Source organism: Megalops cyprinoides, chromosome 12 (genome assembly GCF_013368585.1).
Source record: "Megalops cyprinoides isolate fMegCyp1 chromosome 12, fMegCyp1.pri, whole genome shotgun sequence".
NCBI classification, from domain to species: Eukaryota; Metazoa; Chordata; class Actinopteri; order Elopiformes; family Megalopidae; genus Megalops; species Megalops cyprinoides.
The window spans coordinates 3251336-3274110 of NC_050594.1; the positions used below are offsets into that span (position 1 = coordinate 3251336).

General features: G+C 44.0%; 1 protein-coding gene across 2 annotated transcripts; it reads left to right on the forward strand.

Moving 5' to 3' along the window:
- The first annotated feature begins 1368 nt into the window (after positions 1-1368).
- Positions 1369-22635, forward strand: LOC118787091 (sodium/potassium-transporting ATPase subunit beta-1-interacting protein 2-like). 2 transcript variants are annotated; one of them, XM_036542512.1, is made up of 7 exons: positions 1369-1422; positions 9198-9335; positions 10217-10297; positions 15765-15965; positions 19286-19346; positions 21610-21691; positions 22413-22635. In XM_036542512.1, exons 1-7 carry the CDS (start codon positions 1369-1371, stop codon positions 22420-22422), a joined length of 627 nt encoding a protein of 208 aa, XP_036398405.1. In that variant the 3' UTR covers positions 22423-22635. The 2 variants fall into 2 exon arrangements, with proteins under 2 accessions (XP_036398405.1, XP_036398406.1); XM_036542513.1 differs by lacking the exons at positions 15765-15965; positions 22413-22635 and having other exon boundaries at positions 21610-21695.
- The last annotated feature ends 140 nt before the right edge of the window (positions 22636-22775 follow it).

The window sequence follows — 22775 nt, forward strand, 5'->3', positions numbered from 1 at the left end:
CTCTCTTTATCAGATTTGTAACTGCTTTGTATTTGTCTAAAATACTTTTTCACATGGCACTTTTCCACCTGGTTTCTGTAATATGACACTTGACAGCAGCATTATGGCATACTGATTGGAGCCTCTGTCTTGGAATTGTAATCAGTGTTTTACAGGGTTTTGTCCTGGAAAGGGCGCTGCCTTTGTCGCCTCCAACAAGTATTGGTTATTATTATTATTATTATTATTATACTGAGAGACGGAAGCAAAATGCACCCCTATTGATTGGAATTAGTTTATCCTTAGTGGACCGCTCCATATCAGTCTGGCGCAAAGGAAAGGCAGCCCGGTGGCATCTCCACTGCGCCTGCCAGCGTGTGCGGTCTGGCCGCTGTGCGGGCATCTCTGCGTCTCTGCCGCCCGTCATCACCGCATCGCTCGGGACGCCTGTTACACGCTCACAGAAACGGACAACTGGGACGCGCACAGGGACGTCGGTTAAAGAAAATACAGCACACGGACCTCAGTTCCGCCGATTTCGGTCAGAAAGCGGGATTCTCCCGTGTCTCCCTCTCTGTGCCAGGCTGCTGCTTGAGACTGGGAAAAGGAAGACGGAGATCCTTCAGCGAACACTTCGCTGGTGCCGTTTCCCACATTTCCCCCTCACAAATTAAGATCTGTCTGTCTCTTCTCCGCCTTGGAAGCGACATCGTTTTTTTCGCAGATATATACACACTTAATGTGGGGCGTAAAGGGAGTAGAGCGTCTACGACGCCAGTAAGGCAAATACCGCTGCATCTCATCTTAAAATTGTGGATGGGGAACGGAGACGTAGCAGATTTTTTCAAAGGACAGTGAGATGGACATTTTCATTCAGTTTTTTTTTTAATCGGAGAATCACTCTTAATTTTTTATTCACTCTTTTAAAACATCAATCGCCTGTATCTGCGAATGCATTAAGCCCATTTTTTTTTCCTTTTTTAAAATTTTTCCATTCAATTATGCTCTCGTAAAGGCTATGGTAGCTATGTACGAGTGGCAATATAAAGAGACAAACTATTCAAAAAGAAAAACTTTCTAAGATGTGATACCTTTGAAAAAAAGATTAAACACGGCGACCACCTGCACTGAAAAAGCCGTTTTCAAATGTATTACACCAAGTCAACATTTACGGACTTCTGTTACTGTTCAATTGCAATGCATCAGTTTTGATTGTGGAGAACTTGTGTAAATTGACAGACGGTATGCAGACAACCAGAATGGATACAGCTGATGGTCCACGGATCTTGCTTTCGCTGCATCCCGGGCTTGTTCCGCCAACAGGAGCGTGTTTTTGGTGATGGAGTTTGCGTGATTGACGTGGGACAGATATCCGAAGTAGGGGTAACCATGGGGTGCTGCAGCGGCCGGTGCACGCTGTCCTTTATATGTGGGATGCAGCTGGTAAGTTCAAATCTGCCAATAAGCAAGACACTGCATTGAACTGAACCCGGAACAGAAACGCCAATTAATGGCTGAATATTATAGTTACAGTCCAACCCAGTTGTCCAAGGAAGTGTCAAAATGCAGCGTCTTAGCTACGTTCGTGCAGCTTGAGGCGAACTGCTTCGTTGCATTTAACCGCCGTTTGTTAGTGGCTATGGGCAACAGGCCAAGCTGTGCTTGGCAAGAGAGTCAACTGTTCACCAAACGACCGAGCCCCGTCGACATTAACTGTACGGGAAACTCTCCAGCAGTTATAAGTAATACTAGTTAATAAGCTCCGTGATTCCATTTCACGTTTCCATTTGACTTTATCTCGCTCTCCTTGCAATTTGAGCAGATGATGACATTGCTTTGAAATGTATAGTGTAGGCTATATTCTTGTGCGTAAGATCTGCGCGAGTTATGTAGGCCTACATACATTAGAGTTCATATCATTTTTCTCATGATATTAAAGAGTGTTGACGGAGTGTTTTCATATGCTCTGACACCTGCCAGTTCAGACTTTTTAAAATTCAATCCTACTATCTGATAATGAGACTTTCCTCGACACGGCCAGTAGACCTGCCTGACCGTTTCTCTGCATTCTAATATTCAACCACCAGATGTCGCTCTCTGAAAATAACACGTTGGGAACGCGGCAACTCCAAAACTGCGAAGTTTTCGTACTTTTATTTCCCACGTTTCATTTTTACCTACTTATATTATTTATTATTACTTATATTACTTATTATTTTATCACTTATATTATTTATTATTTATTTCATTTGAATGAGGTACACCTTAGTAAGTGGCGGGGTCACATCTCAAACGTGATCTGATTTTCTGAATTTTTGGCACATACAACTTCGGGGCTAGGCCAACGTATGAGTCTAGTAGCCACAGATGATTTCCTACCCTCAAAAAGAAGAATTACACATGCTCCTTTAAAAATGTCAAGCAAAAATGTCTGTTTTGGATAGCTTGATTCAGTGTCTCCAGGGAAAGACTTCATATCTTGCGCGTGCGTTTCAGCGTCTCGAGGGAACTGACTGGCGATTAGGATCTTGTTCCCTCCGGATATTAGGTCGTTCTCTTCAGATATTAAATTGTTCTCTAGATATATTAAAAGTAATTCCCTCAAGATATTAAGTCATTCCCACGGGATAAGAATGTCCTTCCCTCGAGATAATATCTCTGCCCTGCAGGTAAAAAGGTAAATATTCTTCTCTCCATATCCCTTCAGGCCTCAGTGGAAAGACATGCAACAGAAATCAAGCAAAGCTGTGTGATAGCTCAGAGGGAAAGTCGTGTGGCACCAGCAGGGGGCAGTGTAGGAGGCAACGTTTGATATAGTGGACTATGATGGTCTTTTTAAACCCAGAAAAAATGGGTTGTTGATGTAGAAGGCATGTAAGATCAGAAGTTTTGGATAACCAGGCAAGGACAGGAATACAAAACAACCTGAAACTGCACTTTAGCCATCTTGTATTCAGGTGCACAGGGCTTAGGTTGTGGCCCGTTGAGAATCCTTCAAGAATAAGTTTCAGATTTAATAAGGCAGAATTTGATATTGTAATGTGACATTTGGTAATGACCTTTACACAAGATAGACCTAAGCGGCCAGAGGGAAAGGGAGCTGTCTAGGCAAACACCTGCCCTCTGTCCTGGGAATTTAAATGAAGGCATGGATGCAGAAGTCAGACAACATGTAATATATGCTTTGAGCCTGTGGCATGATCACCCTCTGTATATCCATGAAATTATGCCCATAATTTAAAACCATATTGAAACTGAGGGGGCAGTACGCGTCTTTCCTCCCCCTGAGGTTCCCAGCAGGTGGCGCTGCTGGCGATGACTTTGGGGCTGCGGTGCTGGTGGCCTGGTTGGCTCCGTGCAGGATGTTGGCCCTCCACCTGGTGGGCTCTGGTGCAGGCCGCTGCTCCTTCTGTCCAGCTGGGGGGCGCTCTCTCCTTGGCTGGCAGCGGGCCTCTAGCTGGAGCCAGGTTGCAAAGTCCAGCAGGGTGTACATCATGGACTCGGGCCTGAGTCGGCTGATGTACCTTTTGAACCTGCTGAACTGCTCAGAGGGGAGCTTCTCCAGGAGGCGCTCCACGTGCGAGCCGCAGGCTAGCTCAGCTTGGCCCTGCCCCCCCAGAGTCTGAAGGAGTCCCACCAGGGCATGGATGCGGAGGGCGAAGTCGTCAAAGGCCTGCCCATCCCCTGGCCGGATTGGAGGTAAGGCCATGATAGCCTTAATCTCCCGGGATGCCAGCTGGCGTGGTTGCCCGTATCGGTCATCCAACGCCTTCACTGCTCTCGTGAAGGGGTCTGGGGCCTTGGAGAAGGCGAGTGCCAGCCGCCGGGCCTGGTCAACCTTCAGGTGGTCCAGGAGGATGTGGTACTTGTACTGCTCGGTCTCTTCTGGATCGAGCAGGTTGTCAAGGGCCATCCGGAGCATGGTGTACTCGGTCTCATCCTCCTTGCTCAGGTCCGGGAAGGTCGGACCCTCTACCCTCCTGTAGGACCGTCTTCGCACAGCAGGGGGCGCTGTTCCTGCTGTCTGTGGTGGAGACGTCGTCACTGCTCCAGGGTGCTGCGTTGGCCAGTGGCAGGGCAGGGTGGCAACCGGTTGTGGGTAGGGCGTCAGGTATGAGGGCACGCCCATTACTGGTCCCTGCGGCAGATACTGAGTGGGCTGCAGGAGGACTGGGTTCTGGTCTGCAGTCACAGTCTGCATGGCAGGGGGAAAACTCGGCTGAGGCTGAGACAGGCTGCAGGGCAGCTGGGGGAGCTGGCCCTGTGGGTGCTCCCCCTGGTGGGTTGGGTGCACCTGCAGTGGCAGCAGGGGATGCTGCTGTGGAGGGGCTGGTTGCCGTGGCAACACTTGGCTGGGCGTGGCACTGTCTGTCAGGGTGCCCTCCTGCCCCGGTGGCAGGTGGTACAGGGCACTGGAGATGGACGCCGAGGAGCGGCTGACTGGCGGCGGCGTTGGGGGCGATGATGGCAGCTGCATCCGATGGAGGTGATCTGTCAGCTCCTGGACAAGGGCTAGGTGAGGTCCTGGCTGCACAGGCTGGGTGTGAGCCGTCTGGGGTGATGGCTGCCTTGAGCTCCGGCGTGAGGACCTGGCGCTGAAGGGAGTGGAGGTGGCAGAGCGCTGCAGCATGCGCTCCATGAGCTCGCTCTGTCGCCTCACAGTGTCCCCCATGAGCTCACTCTGTCGCCTCACTGTGTCCCCCACGAGCTCACTCTGCCGCCTCATGGTGTCCAGGAGCTGTTGCACCACTTTATCACGACTCTGTGGGGTCGTGGACGATGGGCTCTGCTGGACTGGGGAACTCCTCTCTGGCGTCCTGAGGGGGGTCATCTCGGCCTGTCCCTCCTGCTCACTGGCGTGGACGTCCGCAGGTCTGTGGGTGCTCTTCCCCACATACTGGACCTCGTAGCTCTCGTGGTGGACCGGGCGACGGGTCTCACGGCGAGAGCGGCTTGCGGATGGAGGAGCTGAACCCGGTGTGCCTGACATTTCCACTGCAACAGCACCGATCCGGCTCGAAGGACCACTGAAACTGAGGGGGCAGTTTCACCCGTACTAGGTTCAGGCTACTTTGCTATCACAGTGGGGTGTCGGTCAGGACACAGGAGTCAGGTTCCGGGTTCAGGTGTTTATTGGGGATTTTGAACGGATGGATGCGAGGGTTTGTGGTGCATGTGTGTGTGTGGTTCCCTGCAAAGGGTAAGCAGGGAGAATGATCAGTACTGTTGGGTCCATTGAATGTAAAAATATACATACAGGCATTGAGGCATACAAACTTAAACTGCAGGAATGGCGATGAAAACATTTATACATTAAGGACACACTATCTTAATTAACATGCACACCCCTCCCTCTCTACAGGCAATTATATTACAACCAGTTGAAGTTAGGCATACTACTTACTTAGGCACAGACGCACACAACAACAGCACACTGTTTGGTCCCCAAAGGCTTGGTCTCCCCAGTTCTTCACCTCCCAAATATTGTTGTGGTACTGAGGTGGGGGAGGTCACTGCCACCTTTATCTTGTCCCGTATCCCCGGCCCTATTGAGGCCCTGATTGGTGGCCAAAGGATACGGGCAGGTCCGAGGGCAAATGGTGACCTGGGGGCCGTCCTTGGGGGTGCGCCTGTGACTCGAGTTCCCTGTGGGGGTCCTGCTGATAAGGGGAGCAGCAGGACCGGTTTGGCCAGGTTTCAACTGAGTCGTAAACAAGTGCCTGTGAGAGGTGGGGGTGGTGCGCAAACAAAGACAAAGACAAAGACAGAGACAGAAACCTGTGGCCCTTTTCTACAATATAATTACTTTGTGATTTACCCTACAGCCACACAGAGAAATTGGTGGTGCCTCAGACAATAAATGATCTGAGAGAGGCTTGTGAGGTGATTTTGTTGTTGATGATGATGCTGATGTTGTTATTTTTGCTCTAAATCACAAATTATAGATGAAGTTTAAGTCTGTACCAAACATTTCAACCATGCGTTTTAGAAGACCTTTTTTTGCACAATCACTTTTCCAGCTGGCGAGTGCTCCAGCACTGCATGACCTACTTTCAGTAGTTATCTGCGGGTGATTTCAAAATCACAACTCTTACGGGCATTTAAGAGGGTTCCACCAAAGGACACATCCGTCACTCCCGCTCCCAGTCAGCCAGCTCAGCCACGCCCAGTTCAGCCCGGCTCAGCCTCATCTGCTCATCAAGCGCACCTGTAACTCGTTATTCAATCAATTCCTGGCTACTTAAGGACTCAGTCTGTGTTCCCTCATTGTGAGGTATTGTTCTTGTTACTCTACCAAGCCTGCACTCTGCGATACTGTGTTTGCCGTTACTCTGACCCTTGCCTGTTCTCTGGACCTTGTGTTCGTTGGATCTGTTTAAATTACTGCTTCCCTGTTACTGACCAGTTTACGTCCCTGACTACGATTTGTCTTCGGAGATTAAGAAAAGATTGTTGACTGCACTTGGATCTGCATCTTGGTCTGTTTCATTGTTTCTGTTTCATCACTTTGCTTTAGGGCTTTGCTATTTGAATCCAACTAATAAATCCCTGAGCAAAGACACCATCCTTTAAAATGGTAACTTCTACACTTCTACAGGAGTGTGGGATTATGGGATTTAGACTAATTCCATAGATAGGTGTGACAGATCATATGCAAAATCTATCCAAAACGATGGGATTTTATCGCTGTGGAAAATGAGATTATGTTTTCTCGTGAAAACAGGAAATCATTTCTTGAATATATTGGCAGTATTAGATACTTTGTTATATTTTGTCTTTGTTGTTTTACTATGTAAATTAATCCAGTTCTGCCTCATTTCAGTGAATACAGCGCAACAGTCATGAACTGAACTGACTGTAAAACCGGTGTCAGTTCAATGTCAAAACTTCAATGTCAGTTTGATGTATGGCCAGTTTTCCAGCTTTGTAAAAAAAAAACCAATCTTCTGTGAGTGCGCTGTCAGTAGCATCCCTGACTCGTTAGATTATACACATTTGTGTCATTAGTTGTGGCTTTCCGGAAGGACGGCTGGGTTTGTATCGCTCCCCAGAGTTGAGTTCAGGCCGACTCGTCCCGGCTGTAATTCACACTCCGCAGTCTGCCTCTGGAGGTTTGACCGTTCCTGGGAGAGGGACGGGGCAGGAGGTCGGGCTGACCGTCTGAACGCACCTGGCTGCCGTGGAAACCTCCGCAGCCCCCTTGGAACAGCTGCTGACTGTTATGTCTGCCCAGATGGTGGGGAGACCAAGGCCCCACAGGTCAGTGCACGGTGAGGGCCCCTGTGAGCGAGGAAGTGGAGAAAGTCATCCGGGACGATGAGTTTCCGTGGGAATGGTCTGGAAAATGGAACAGAACTCAGAACTCAGGCATAGATGGCATAGACACTGGTGGTGTGTCTCAGCAACAAAGACTTGCATGTCAAACATAACACAAGTTTCATAAATGGTTTTTCTCAGGTACAGTGGCTTCAGAAAGTATTCAGACCCTGTCACTTGTTGCACACTTTGTAATGACATTACAATGATATAGACTTAAATATATTCTTTTGGCTGTCATTCTACATAATGACAAAGCAAAAAAGTTTTTTTTTTTAGTTTTGAAATGTTATTGTATATACTAAAAATGAAGCAATCATAATGCAGGTAGAGGCAGCCTCTCTTCCAGCTACACATATAAAAGTGAACTGCTGACTGGAAGAGGAAGAGAGGAAAATGGTGGCAAATTTGAACTCAGAGACCGTAGTGACTATTGTTTTGGAAATTGTACAGGTAGCAGAGAGAGGGAGAGAGAAACAGACTGTGAAGAAGAGGATGACAGAGAACGCCATTGCCCCATCTGTTATTTTTCCTTTGGCATTTCTACTCCCTGTTTCACATTCCACATGGATTTGGCACAAACTACCCTCCATATTTTTTGGGTCTTTAAAGTAGAATTTTATATAATCTGTTTTTTTTCTCTCTCTCTCTGTGTCACTCGTTACAGTATGTGTGCACAGTTTGTGTTTTTGAAGGGAAGCAGGTTTTAGCTTTTTTTAAAAGTAGCATTTGGAGCGAGGGATTTGCAGAGAGCCAGGTGGTGAGGTGGGATTCTGTGATACTGAGTGAAATACTTCATTTCTGGGAAATGTAATGTGTCCACATGTGTGTGCATGTATTTATGTGAGAAATAATGTGTGCACATGTGAGATCCTTTCTCATTTAGGGAACAGTTTGTGTGTGCGTGAGTGTATGTGTGCATGTATGTATCAGATCATTTCTTACATTTTAAGTTTGTATGTGTGTGTATAAAAATGCATGGAAATTTCATTCTCAATCAAGAATTTGATCAGGATTAAACCAATGGCACATTATTACTGTAAAATGCAATATTTATCTGTCCCAGAACACAGTCAAAAGGTTTGCAAGTGCTTGAAACATCTGCATCAATGCTGTTCTTAAGTAGCTTGACAAAGCATGGTTCTGTAGTTTGATTTAGACCTATCAGGAGTTAAACTCTCCTGGTGATATTTACTTTCCTCTTTATGCGGTTATCCAGGCCTCTGGATCATTTTAAATGCTTGAAAACAATGCTGAAGCGTCTTTTTTTAAGCAGGATTAATGCCTTAAGTGTCCCACTTAAAGAGATGGGTCTTTACAATGCAGATTAAAGTGGCAGCTAAAATACATTAATGAAAAAGAGGTGACCGTTGCAATTATAGTCTGATAATACTGTCCCTCTCTCCTCCAGCATCTGCACAGGCTGCAACGAGTGTGGTGTTCCGCATGAGCAACATAAAATAAAACAATAATGTGTCTGTTTTCTTCAGCTCCTCCTTAACAAAGGTCCCACCACAAGGTCACCAATCCACAGCTAAATTGTGACACATCGCCTAAACAGTCTTTGGAAGACAAAGTCTTTTGATTCTCTGAAATCAGATATGCACAGATGCCAATCTCATTGAATCATTAAAAAGTCTGTGTAATCTACTCAGCTGAATGTCCATTATGGTGCTGCTGGCTTTTAGGAGACTGAGAAACTTCCCATTTTAATGGATAAAATGTGCATTTTGCAATGACTGTATGCAAGCTGAATAGTAATTTCATAAACAACAATGAATGAGTTACAGCCCACTGACTGTGCCCCGTTTTCTCACAAATTGCTTAACACCAACATGGGAAAGAGGAGAAATTTTAACATTAACAGCGTCGTAATTAATATGGGCCATCCTTTTTTTCAGATTTGCACACTGGAACGACAAATATTCGACTTCCTCGGATATCAGTGGGCTCCAATCCTTATGAATTTTCTCCACATCATCACGGTCATTATGGGACTGTTTGGAACAGTGCAGTACAGACCGAGTTATGTCACAGGGGTAAGTCTGGTCCTTTTACTTATTTATTTTTGTCTTTTCACTTTGCACAGCTTCAATCCCTGAGCACAAAGGTCAATATGAAATACGAAAGAAGCTGGAAATATGGATGCCAAGTGTTTTAAAAGTAAACGGCATATTAGAGTATGATTTGTCAGAGCTATGCATTTAGTCCTATAGGCTGCGGTCCACAAGCACACACATTTTGCAGATAAAACATCACAGCCATGCCTGTTGGTACGCTGGTGTGGAAACTTTTCCCTAAAGTATGGCCTGCTTCTCTGTACACATCTGTTGCCCTGAGACAGAAATGTTTTAATTGGATTATTAACGAGTTGATGATTTTTCTGTGTCGCTACCCCTTCCATCTGAAGTCTGATTCTGTAATTTATGATTTCTGCCATGAGAGAGAATTCTGGATAATCTCCCTGTGAGTGAGCTAACGGAGTGCACAGCTGCCCGCTCTCCCCGGAATACACGATCCTCAGAGTGATGCAGATACAGTCTGAGCGTGCATAGTGCTATCTCTGAGGTGAACGCTCCAGCCAGGACTTCAGCCCTGAATCTGGGCCTCTATCCTAGGGCAGGGTCTGCTGGAGAATGCTCCACACTGTCCACTGGCCATTCCCTTTGGCCCACTGCGAATTTATATGAGCTGTTTTCCGTTATTCTGTAAGCACAAAGTCCACAGTCAATTCTAATTTTTCGTTACCCAAGTAGAAGATTGGATCCCTGCTTAATTAACGTCATTACTGCAGTTTTTCTGTTGTCAGCTGTTGCATGATATACAATGTGCCTCAACAGCTTCCAGGAATATTAAGAAGTGAGTAAATCACAGATTGAATGGAGTCTTCAGTGTTGTCTGGTTTTATCTTGGTCTGCAGTATGCAGTATGGCTGGTTCCCTGGGTGACCTGGAATGTCTTCATTATCTGCTTCTATCTGGGAGTGGGAGACCTGTCCAAGGTAATGTATCACTCAGCACCAGAGCTGTTAAAATGCTTTTAAAATATCACAGTCCGAGGAAGTGGCTAGGAATCTGTCTTGTTATTGTAGGCCACCATCTGCAATGCAGGGATATGCCGTGTCATTGTCAAGTGGGTCACTTTCTGTTTCTAAATACACTTCCTGTTAAGGTGTGGGCCACAATTTTCTTGGGCACAGAGGTTTTGAGTAATGAATTCGGCAGTGTAGTGCAATGGTAAGGTGCAGGGCTAGTAACTGAAAGGTTGCTGGCTTGATTCCCTGCTGGGGCACTGGTTTGGTAAATGACAATAGTGTAATTAATACAAACATAAGTCTTGTCAGCACCATGCTAGTTGTTTTTTTTTTTTTTTTAGATTTGAGCCTAATTAGATTTTTAAGGAATTTATCTTGCAGACAGACAGTGTTCCTGTCTGAGGTCTTTCCAAGGTTAGTATGTAATGTATTATTTAAATATATACATATCTGAGAAAACGTTTGTATGCAGATCTAAATTCAATCCTCGGACTGAATCAGTCGTAAATAATAGGCCCCTACAATTAGGCTAAGAGTTGGGGTTAAACGCTGGCTGCTATCGTGGTGACCGATGCTGGCGCACGCAGATCTTACGCGCTCCAGTTACGGCATTTATAATGCGTTGCTGCGTCTGCAGCGATTCCTTTCTCTCCTCGTTCATGATGCTCACAATTAAAGGGTCCAGGCGTAGTGTGCTTACCTAGGAGGAAATCCATCGAGACCCGGGCCGGCAGCCATCATTGGATTTGGATCACAGATACAAAGGAACAGGGCGAGGATAATGGAATGAGCCTTGCACCCAGATTCAGTCTTATCGGAATGTGTTTTAAGAACGTTGCGCGATTTAGAGTTTTAGACAAAGGTAGCTTTATTGCATTACAAATTTCACAGCCACTGACATTAATGGCAGTATCTGAAGCCTGTTAAGGTTAAAAAACAAAGTATTGTAAAATGGGCCCCATGGAAAATACTAATTGTTCATAGAAAGCGTAAACTAAATGACAAGGCAGATATGCTGAATGGTACATCCCGCTAAATATTTTTATATGTTTAATTTTCACTGAATTATTATGTTTCGTTTAATAGCTAATTGTCTTTTTATGTCTTCTTCAAAGATCGGATTGTAGCCTAATTTGTAAAAAGTTGCTGCATCTGCGCTATCTAAGTCTGCATGTGCTTCGCGTTTAAATCTAAAGCTTGTATTTGCAGGGCTACAGTCTGTTGGTAAGTTAGTGTCAGCTAGAGTCCATATTAAGAAATAAAGTTACACCTGTCATTTGGAGATCAAACCAATACGTTTTCAAAATCAGTCTGTGAAAAGAAATGTTTTTTATCGCTGCGAGCTGCGGATGCAGAGAGTCGATGTTTACATCTCAGGCGCCGGTGCCCCCTTTGAGCGCAATGAGATTAAGCGCCGCTCGCTTTCTCCCTCGCGTCCACCTCCGTGTCTGCGTATGAAATTCGGGTATTCGGATAAACCGTTAGGCCTAGAAGCGATAAAAGGATTTACAGTCAATTTCGACGGAAAGTAGGGGTGGGAAGCAGGGAGCCGTTATCGATGGGCGGACGGGTTACAGTTCATGTGAACGCGGCTGATTAATAACGCTGCCGTTTCCCATCAGCAAGTGTCACTCACAGCAGATGATTTGGTGCAGGGCGCCGGCAGGGGAAGCGTGGCAGACAGCAGGTGGGGTGCGTAGAAAAACCGGCGCAGTTATGCGCCGCGGGTCACCGCCACCGCCGGTTCAGCGCCGCTTTTTGATGGACCTTGTTTGAACTTGTCTAAAATAAACTGTTCGAAAGGACAGAATAATCTCTTGTGAATGGCCGACGCATGCAGTATCGAAGATTACTTTCTGAAAAGGACCATGACTTACAAAGAGAATATTTGGAATTCCACAGCAGCGAGGCGCAATGCCTCCATTTTACAGAAGCAATAGCTCCTTCAGCTCAGTTGTCTGCGTGGACGTTCATACTTTACAGTGGCGATAATTGATATATCGTAATTATATTCCTTTTATGGCGTCTTTTATTATAAACGATCTCTGCACGCCTGGGAAATTTTACAACCGCGCTTGTATAGAAGTTGACCGCTCGGTGCCATGAAGGATGAGCTTTCACACAACAGGCCTTGTATTGTATTGTATTTTTGTGTATGTCTCTAACCTTCTTTAACACACTGAAAAGCAGACAATGACATGAACTTCAGATCAGAGGATAAACTGTCCTAATGTTTCTTGAGAATCCCAGTGACTGTTGATGACTTGATTTCAGTGAATTTCAGGTTCATCTAAGTTGCCCTTTTAAATAAAAATCTCTGTAGAAAGTTCCTTTTTCAAAGATGTGGGATGAAAACTGTCAAAAGAAGAATATTTAGTGCTTTTGTCTGTTTCTTTCTCATACAGAGTTATGAGGAAATTTACCAATGTGGCAGCTAATATAGTACAGGTAAATTCAAAATTCATTAATGAAGCGAGAAGCACTTCAGCTAAATATACTCATGGTTTGATGAAAAGGTCCGAGTTGCTGTTAAGAAGCTTAATTTGGGAAACCACAGATGCTTTTGCCTGTGTTTTACACCCTCAGCTCCTGAACCACCAGGCAGTGGGTCCCACCACAGATACAGGCTGTAGAGACATTTTCAGTCTGTGCCGTTTTGTGTGCAGAAATGGCTCACTGTCAGCTGGTGCAGTCCTCTTCTGTATTTGCAAGCTGGCAAAACACAAAGACCCAGAAGCGCATACACACATACACGCACACACACAAACACGCACGCACACATATATACACACACATGCATACGCGCACACACACACACACGCACACACACAAACACGCACACACACACACGCACGCACACATATATACACACACATGCATACGCGCACACACACACACACGCACAAATACAGGCATAAACACACACACATACATACTGTACACACACGCAACTGTCAGCAGCCTCAGAGAGGTCAGAATGGACTTCTCTGATGTGTCTGGATTGTAAAGCGATCCCAAATGCCAGCCAGGATTGCCTCTTCCTGAGACGGCAGTGTTCTTTGACATTTGGGGTGGTGGTGGTGGGGGGGGGGGGGGGGGGGGTGTTGGGTCCTGTTCCTCCAGGGTTCTGTAAAATCTCATCATTTTAGTTTTCCATCTTGGGGTCTTGATACATCTCGATACAATCTCCTCAACATTTTAGATTTCCATTTTGGGGTCTCGATACACCGAGAAAGGCATTCTGATAATCCTGATGGCTCCTCCTTGTTAAGGTATTATCAGGTCGATTCAAGCACGCTCTATCAGTGTAAATTGTCATACATAAGGTCATGCATGTCTTTACCACTCCCACTTGCTGGTTTTCTAACTAGCAAGGTTCTTTAACTGTAAGACTGCACCTGTCCAGACACAAATCCACGCCAATTTTAGGTCACTTGTAACGTCGACCTTGAGTTACCTTAGAGCACTGATAAATTAGCTGAAGTTAAAAAGCCAGAGACTGATTCAAATGGAGCTGTGGTGCTTTTGAAACGCAAGGACAAAGAGCCAAAGGGCTGGGTGCACTGAGCCTGTTTTGTGTGAGTGTGTAGCACGCTGAGGGGTCTAATATGCTAATCCGCCTGGGAAGAGGAGCAGCAATTAGCTCCATTTTGTACTGTTTTCTTTTCAGCGTTGTTTAATGGAGCTACAGGAGAGTGATTATCCTGCCTTCTCACTGCGCCATTTAGCGCAAGTAATTAGTTTCCTGCCTGCTCTGTTGAGACACCTGGGCTCTCTCTAAAGGTCAGTTTTTACTGTTAATAAGAGCCAGGAAAATAGTTGTTTGCATTTTGCAAGATGCCATCAAATATTAAAATCATCCTTCAAGTTGAATCATATCTCTACTGAAATACTAGTATTATAGTGATATACTAGTTTTATGTAAACCCTAACACACTTTTTTTTTTACTTACATAAGCATATGTTGATATCAAAGTAGTAGTTTACCACATAGTCTTCACATAACAAGCATTTCTATTTCAATCTTGAAATAAATTTTATGTTTCTCAAGAAAGAAGTCAGTGAATGTTTGAAAAGGGAGTGGTGTGGACACTAGAGGGCGGCTGTGGAAGAGTGCTAAGCACACAAGAGGCAACCTGGGAGATTTTAGGTTCATTTCCAAAGAAGTACAGTAGCCAGTGCCTAAACCATTTTAGGGGGGGGGGTTATGATAGACATGGCTTTATTGATACACATAATATGTCACTTCGCGTACATTTAGTTAAAGAGGGTCAGCCGTGTCTTGTCTTATCTGTCCGCTAAACTTCACTCTTGCTTTTCATACAAGTGGTGACATGGTCCTCTCGAGCCAAAACAATTTTCCCCTCATTCATGAGACGGTCCTTGTCTTTGCACACCAGCCTCTTTGTAAGAGACAGCTTTGGCGAGTTGCAGTTTTGTTGTATGGATTCCTTTTTACTGAAAGGGGTGTCTATCACTATCTCTCTCCTGTGAAGCAACCGTTCTTTTGATGTTGAAGCAATGCGGCATTTGAATGGCTTCTTATAGTTTGCAGGTATTTAGTGCTGAATGATTTCTCTGTACCAATGTTGTCATTCAGAGTTTTATGAGTACTTACCTATTGACTGAGAACAAAGCAAAACATTCAGTTGTTCAGCTGTTGGAATCCAAGGCTCCGTCCCATTATCACAGCAAAACTAATGTCTGGAAAATCTCCCCAGTATTCAAAACCACAGCGAAAAGACATGGCCAGCTACCGCATAAATCTTTGGCTATTACTATCTTAAAAAGCACCAAGGGTTGTGGTGTATGAAAATAAAACTCAGAGAGAGTTGTCAGTTGGTCAAACTAAGCATGTTACGTCCAAGGATGTATAGGCTAGTGCGGTTCGCGCTGGAGTGGGAGAAGGCATACTCCACGCACTATGTTAGTTACGATCCCTGACCCTAGAGAGGGGGTCGTAACAATGTATACACTAATCTTGTAAGCGTTTCACTCGTTCCCCTGGGGTCTACTGTGCAGTTATTTAAGAAATATTTTCAATTGACAATACCACTTACATGTTAAACTACTATTGATGAACTACTGATCGTTTTTAAGAGTTACATCATTTCTATAATAGTGAGATAAGCAGACTTTGCGGGCACATATTAGAATTGAGTTACTGTGACCAGCTTGCTTGCTTTTTCTATTCAGATAGTCAGCAGATGTTTGTAGTATTATGAGCTATTAGTTTATGTCACACTGTGTCCACAGTAAACTGTATATAAAATCTAATCTCGCTGTAAACACTGTATTTGCATGGGGTGATATGCTGAAACTTAAATAATGGAACATTGTCAGTCTCAGCTCTCACCAACAGCAATGAAATGTTTAACATCATTAGTGATTCATGTGAATGACGCATTTGTTCGCTGTGATTGGCTTCTGGCAGGATGCTGACCTGGTAATGACCTTTAACACCTCCATGCACCGGTCCTGGTGGATGGAGAATGGGCCGGGATGCAGGGTGACCCTGGTGACCCCGGCTCCACCCTGGGCCCCCGAGGGTCATCGTTACATCAGCCTGTCAGGCTGTCTCTTGGAGTACCGCTACGTGGAGGTGGCCCACAGCGGCCTGCACATCACTCTTGCTGTGAGTCCAGCTCTTACAGCGCACCTGGGGCTGCCATCTGGGGAAAAAATAACAGTTGTCTGACGTTTGTAGAGTAGTTATCACTAAATACATCCATCTAACTGCACTGTTTCCTCAAAGTACCTCTTGTACCTACTATGGCACTATACTGCATGTTATTTAATTACTCCTGTCACACTGGTGATTTGGTACTGAGTCTTATCAGCCTTACCTTTTTTGTGTGCGCTTCTGTAAGTCCCTATGGGTAAGAGAATTTGCCAAATGGCTAAACGTAAATTTAACTGTGTCTTTCAACTGGATCAGAGCTGTTCTGGAAAGTAGGGGTTTACCTTAGATTTGGGTAATAACCATCAAATTTCATTTATGTTCACCTGAATATGTCTTCAAACTGGATCTGGCATGTTCTGCAAAAGCATAAAAATGAAATTCAGAATTCATTAAGTGCTCTTAAAGATAAAAGCACCAGAATGAGTCATTCCCAAATTACACCCCCCTGTTTCCTTTCTCTAAAACATCAGATCAACCATGAGATGAGGTTCCATGGTTTCTTCGAGAAATGGCCCCAAATGTAGGGTTTACCTTAGATTTGGTGGAATTTCACTCACTACTGTGAGAATTTTGAATAGAAGATTTTAAACAAAACCTAAGTTCCAAAATGTTGCAAGGAAATATGAACATTTATGATAGGATATTTCTTAGTGATACCATATTACACATTCAGTTTTGTTGCTGCAGTTAGAGTTTTTGAAAATACTTTCATATTTGTGGAAATCATTACATGGATTCTTTTGACAGCACTTCTGTGTGTGTGTGTGTGTGTGTGTGTGTGGTGGGGGGGGGGGGGGGGGGGGGGCAGATTGAATGAAAGCAGGTCAATGGTGTTAAAGCTGCAATGACAGTTGCCTGTCTTTGGGCTGCACCCTGGGATGGCAGGGATTCATATTAATTTGAAAGGAAGCAAAATTAGTGGCAGGAGCAGCCAGTCTTCGGGATGAAAGGGCATTGTTGAAACCAAACAAAAGATTCCCTTTCAGAGTCAGATCTGGGGATTGGCACAGTGTTGAGACCGAGATGAAGATTCGGTTGCAGTAGAGAATTGATAGAATGCAGACAGAGAGAACTCTCTCACAGTGAGGATGATTGTTCAGTAAGACCTTTTAGAGTTACTCTGTAGAAAGAGCCCTCTCGTCATTAGAAAATTAACTGCACCATCTTTAAAAATGCTAAAGTGGTTTGCTGTTTGTTTTAGTGTGCAGTGTATCTGGTACATTTGTGAAATGATGTACTGGACTCACATAAATTAAGACTTAAATATACTGTATATGTCTGGTTTTGGTGTCCCACCATTAATCACAGTCTAGACAGTCACTTTCATATCGCTGTTGTTTTCATAATCACAATATTCATTTAATTATGAGAAGTAGAACTCATTTTTCACTGCAATTCATTCACATCGGTTAGATATCAATGTCCTGTGTGAATGGCTTTGTTTTCCATTGGGTAGTGAAATGGGGAACTTCCACATAATCCTCACAGACACGTGGCAGTAAAATTGATTTATGACCCGCCTCTCCTCCCCTTTGTCATGTTTCCCAGCTTAATGAACGTCACTGTAATCACATTAGGTGGCTTCGGCACAGGGGAACTGTATGAAAAAAAAAGTCTTCCCGGAAAAGATGGTGTGGATCTTTGATCAGCTAATTGGTGTGACAACGCCTCTCTCCTTCCCTTTAGGCCCAGAGACAAGAGCACAATTATTCCCAAGAATTTCCCCTGTCTTTCTTGTATTAAAGTTCAATCAGTCTGACTGCGCACAAAGCGCTGAGTGGTAATCTCACATTCATCAATGCAAAGCAGGCAGTGTGTTGGACAGCCGTGCAGAAAGGCACCTCATTCTCCTCTGCCTCCCTTTGTCTGACCGTATAACAGGCATCACGGCACGTCTGAGTGAAGGAGCACCTTCACTCATATTACACTCCTCACTGTTCACCTGGAAATCACTGCTGCACCTTAATGGTGGCGTGTTCAGTTATAAAAATCTGTTAAAAAATACCCCAAACATACATAGAACAGCACCAGACAGTGTTATGTACAGGATAAAAGGGTATATCATGAGGTTTCGTGGTAACGTCACTGTTCAGACTCACACACCCACACCCTGCTGCCCGTGTGTGTGTGTGCGTGTGCATGTGTGTGTGTGTGTATGTGTTTGTGGCCTGCGCGTGCGTGCGTGTGTGTGCGTGTGTGTGTGTGTGTGTGTGCTGTAATGGGAAATATAATGAGGCTGTGAGCAGAATGACAGAGGAGTTGATACAGTGAGAATATCTGAATGTGTCTAATGAGCATCTCCCCTTCAGAGAGGGGAAGACGGGAGAGGAAAAGCGATTGTTCTTCAAATGTCACTGATGAATATGAAAAAGCGCTTGATAAAGCAGCGGGAGAGGCAGGCGCTCTCGCTGGGCGTGGTCATATGAGGCCATCGTTCTGTTAAATGGTTACTTCAGGCCACTGGGACCAAAAGCACTGCCTGTTGCATGGAAAAAAGTGAAAAACTGCCAATACATTAGCAACAGAGTAAAATGTTTATTTTGCATAGTGTGTGTCTCTGTACAGATGCCATAAAAGAACAGAAACAAAATATCCGCGTGAACGGATATCTGTGCTCTCCCCTGATTGCCGCAATAGGGTTCATGCTTATCAGCTTCATCAGGAACAGGTATTAGCTTGAGAACATTGACCAATTTGGCTACTTCTATAAAACATGCCAGTCTAATTTTATACATAGCCTATGGTATTAAAGCAATGTTTTTCAAGGAACTATTAGTACAGTGAAAAACGGTCACACTTTGTAATATGCATGATAATTACAATGTAATTACAATGTAATTGCATGTAATAACTGTGTAAGAACAAATTCTCAAACAGTGCTGTAACTATTGTGGAGGTTTTGAATTCAGACCCAGTGAATCTAACCTATATATAGTTAACTGTCTAACTCTTACCCCAACACTACCTTAAAGCTCAACCATGAATGTAATCACATACACAACCATGACATTTTGTTTGATTGTGTGGAATGACTCATAAAGCTTGCATTTAAACAGCACCTACTGGCTCAACAGTCCCTAATTAGCCTGCATTTTCAGCACCTTTACTGTAATACCCCTGTAATGTGATAATTGACCAAAAATGACAGAAGCACCACCCCCAGACGAATGGGACCATTCAACTGAATGTCTGTAAGTTGTGTTCTCAGCTGTCTCCTCTGTGTTCAGTACATTAGAGTGGCACACACCGACTGCATTTGCATTTTTTTCCAGCTTGCTGGCTTCATCTCTGCCTGTTATGTTGTGAAATTAATCGCGGAAGAAGAAGACAGCTGTAAGTATAGTGTCAGGATTTGTTCCTTCTAAATGCAAAAACAACTTGTGCTTGAAATGAAATCTGAATGAATTATGTTGTATGATGTTATAACATCTTCGCATGGTATAAAATAGATTGTTATGAATTCAGTGCTTGTCTCGTTGTTAGTGGAAAATGTGTTACGTTCATGTAGGCGTATTTAGCCCAACAGAAACTGTAAATATATTATTAATTCACATGATCAATTCATATCACTAATCATTGAATCAGTCATTAATATTTATCGTCACGGAATTTGTTTATGAAAGCGCTGTACTAAAGAAATGCAAATAGAAAGAGATATCTGTGTTGAACAGATAAAGACATCCATTTCCAGCAATGGGAGAGGTTCAAAAGGGTGTAGGAGGTATGGATTTGCTGTAAGGAAATCTCTGCTCCCCAGGTCCTCCTGTGAAACTGAGAAAGAGGAAGTGGCCCCTGTCATGCCCTCCTAAGTCTGAAGTGCTTTTAAGTCCAAAAAATGAATTTCCCATGAAAATGGGATGGCAGTTTTAAGATCCTGGGGATGAGTGAACACTTTGGTATGGTTGACATGGTCATTTCCAGCTGAGATCTGGCCGCCACCTGGCTGCTGATTCTCACCGGTCTCAGTCGTGTAGTCATTCAAAACCAGGCCCCAGTGTCAGCAAAACCTGTGTTTTTCTTTTGGAAGATTAACGTGAACATGCTGCCAGATATGTAATTATAAGTCTAATGTAGCTGTGCTAATAAGAAAAAAAATGTACAAAGAAAAGACAGACATGACAACAAATAGTCCCCACCGAAAAGGAGGCCCACAAAGTGTAGAGTAATGCTTACATCAGACAGCCAGTCTCATCATCAGTTCATCAGATACAGTTTTTCTAATGAATGCCTTGCTTGATGCCAGAGAGCACCTTCCCTGGCCTCTCTCATTTCCCGGATAAAAGCATTACTCTCATTACACTTCTGAGTGCTCTGCTGTTTGTATTTATGAAAGGCTGAGTGATGTTTCCTAACAGTGGATATTGCATCCAGTGTTGAGGGTCGCATTGATTGAGTGGGAAGGTTTAAGGTCATTTTTTATCTGGAAACCATCTTTGGCCATTAGTGTTCTCATTAGCACGCTACATAAAACACTTTGGTGCAGGTAATGAACATCACAGCCTGGACCAATCAGGTCCTCCGCTGGGTAATTACTGCCCGCTTCAAGGGTAAGCTCCTTTGGCCCGTGAGAAGAAAGGCCTCATTTAAAGGCAGAGAAAATTGGAGATATTACTCCTGGCATGCAAAAGATGCTGGGAAGGCTTTTAGCTATCATAGCAGGACAATCAGGCGGAGGCCTCTGTGGGAATTGCAATGAGGCAGAGAGCACCATGTGGGAAATGAGAGCCGTGGTGCTGGGGACCTCGCCGCCCTGCGTTTGAATTACCCGTGACAGTGTAAACCTTGGGGGAAAAAGCACAGTGCACTGGGCCCGGATGTTTTAATATACTCTGTAGAAAAGCGGGTCATTCGAGCATGTTTTACCACACACATTATAGGCCTGAGGGATTTGAACTTGCATCTGTGTGGTTGATTGTACAGTACCAGTCAAAAGCTTGGGCAGACCTACTCTTGGAAGGGTTTTTCTTTTTTTACTATTTTCCACATTTTAGAATAATAGTAAAGATATCAAAATTATGAAATAACACAAGTGCAATTATGCAGTCACCACAAAGTGTTAAACAATCAAAGCTATGATATATTTTAGACTCTTCAAAGTAGCCAAAATATTTTTTAAAATACATTTCTTGGAAAGAAATTCCAAGAATACATAGACATCAACGTCACTATTTATATTTGTCATACAATTTAAGCATAAGTCCCTGGATCAAAGTGTCCTTGAATCCATGTTTCCGATTATCTTAATCAGGTGTGTCCAAACTTTTTACTGGTCCCGTATTTCGACCTTGCCAGCCTTGTGTTTGAATTATCCGTGAAAGTGTAAACCTTGGAAAAAAAACCAGAACACACTAATCCAAGGTGTTACCACACGCTCTGTGGAAAGGCAGATCATTGGAGCGTGTTTTACCACACACATTGCATGTCTTACGGATTGGCACTTGAATTTGTGTGTTTGAATGTGCATTCATGCTTTACACGTACAAGGGTATAATGGTACTGGCAGCAGGAAACAATAAAAACACACACACACAAGCAGACACGCCCTCAGATTTCGGCTTTGTTTTAATCGTGTTTTTGTGCCTCCTTTTTCCCGCAGTTGACTTCATTGGAGGGTTTGATTCTTATGGTTACCAACGGCCGCAGAAGACATCGAATTTGCAGCTGCAACCTCTGTACCTGTGAGTGAACTCAGAGAAACTGAGAAGTAAAACACACACTGTGCAGCGGTTGTGACTGTAATGTTCTGCTCCTGTCAGCCTTTGCACTGCCACTGTTTCTGATAGCAAAACCTTCTAACATCCCAATTAAGCATGTTACAGTTTGAGGGTGGAGAGGGGCTAAAATTCAAGTAAAAACAGGTGTAACTCTGTGTTTAAAAAGTGGCTCAGACACCACCATAGAAGAAAGAAATTGAGTGAAATGACCTCAGCAAATTCCCAGGATTAAAGAATCACTCTTAGCGGTGGCTGACTAGCAGTCTGTATCAGTGCCTGGCCCACACTAATTCTGAAGTCTTGTTAGGGGTGACAAAGTTTGAAAGATACGACGGAGTCATTCAGGACTTAAAGACATTTTCTTTATTGATGAATTACTCAGCCCTTTCGCCACTTTGTCTAAAACGTCGCCTTCTGTATTGCTTTATTGGAATGGAATTGAGCCTTGAATTGAGCTGTCTCATATTCCTCTGAAGTAAGGTGGGTATTAGGAAAACTTTTAGAAGCTCGCTTTGCGAATAAAGCGTTCAAAGTCACTTTAAATTATACTCAATTGGAAACTGTTCTTTTTAGACCAGTGCTGAGACATTGTGCTTAAGAATGGTTTTCTCATTTTCCTGAATATTTATACATTATTAACAATGTCTGCCTTTCCCCTCTCTTCTACATTTCTCATCTATTCTAGGTCAAAGTAACAAAGACAAAGGCTGTATATACTCAATAAATCAAAGACACATCCTCTGCTCCTTTCTAAATTGAATAAATAAAATAGCAATGAAATAATAATACTTGTCTCACACACCGATGGAAAAGAAGAAAGCAATCGAAAGCTTCAACACAGGGACTAAAGTTAATACAGCAGATCCTCCTTTGCCTATATTCAGCCAATGCTTAATTGACTGACTGCAGAAGCCACCATTAGATTTGAGAGCGCCCTCTTGTGGTGACATCCATCCTGATTCTGGCCTTCTCTCGGACAGCACAGCATTAAGCAGTGGATGACATTGATCTTGATGGACGTCTCTCAAAGGGAACAAAAAGATTTTTT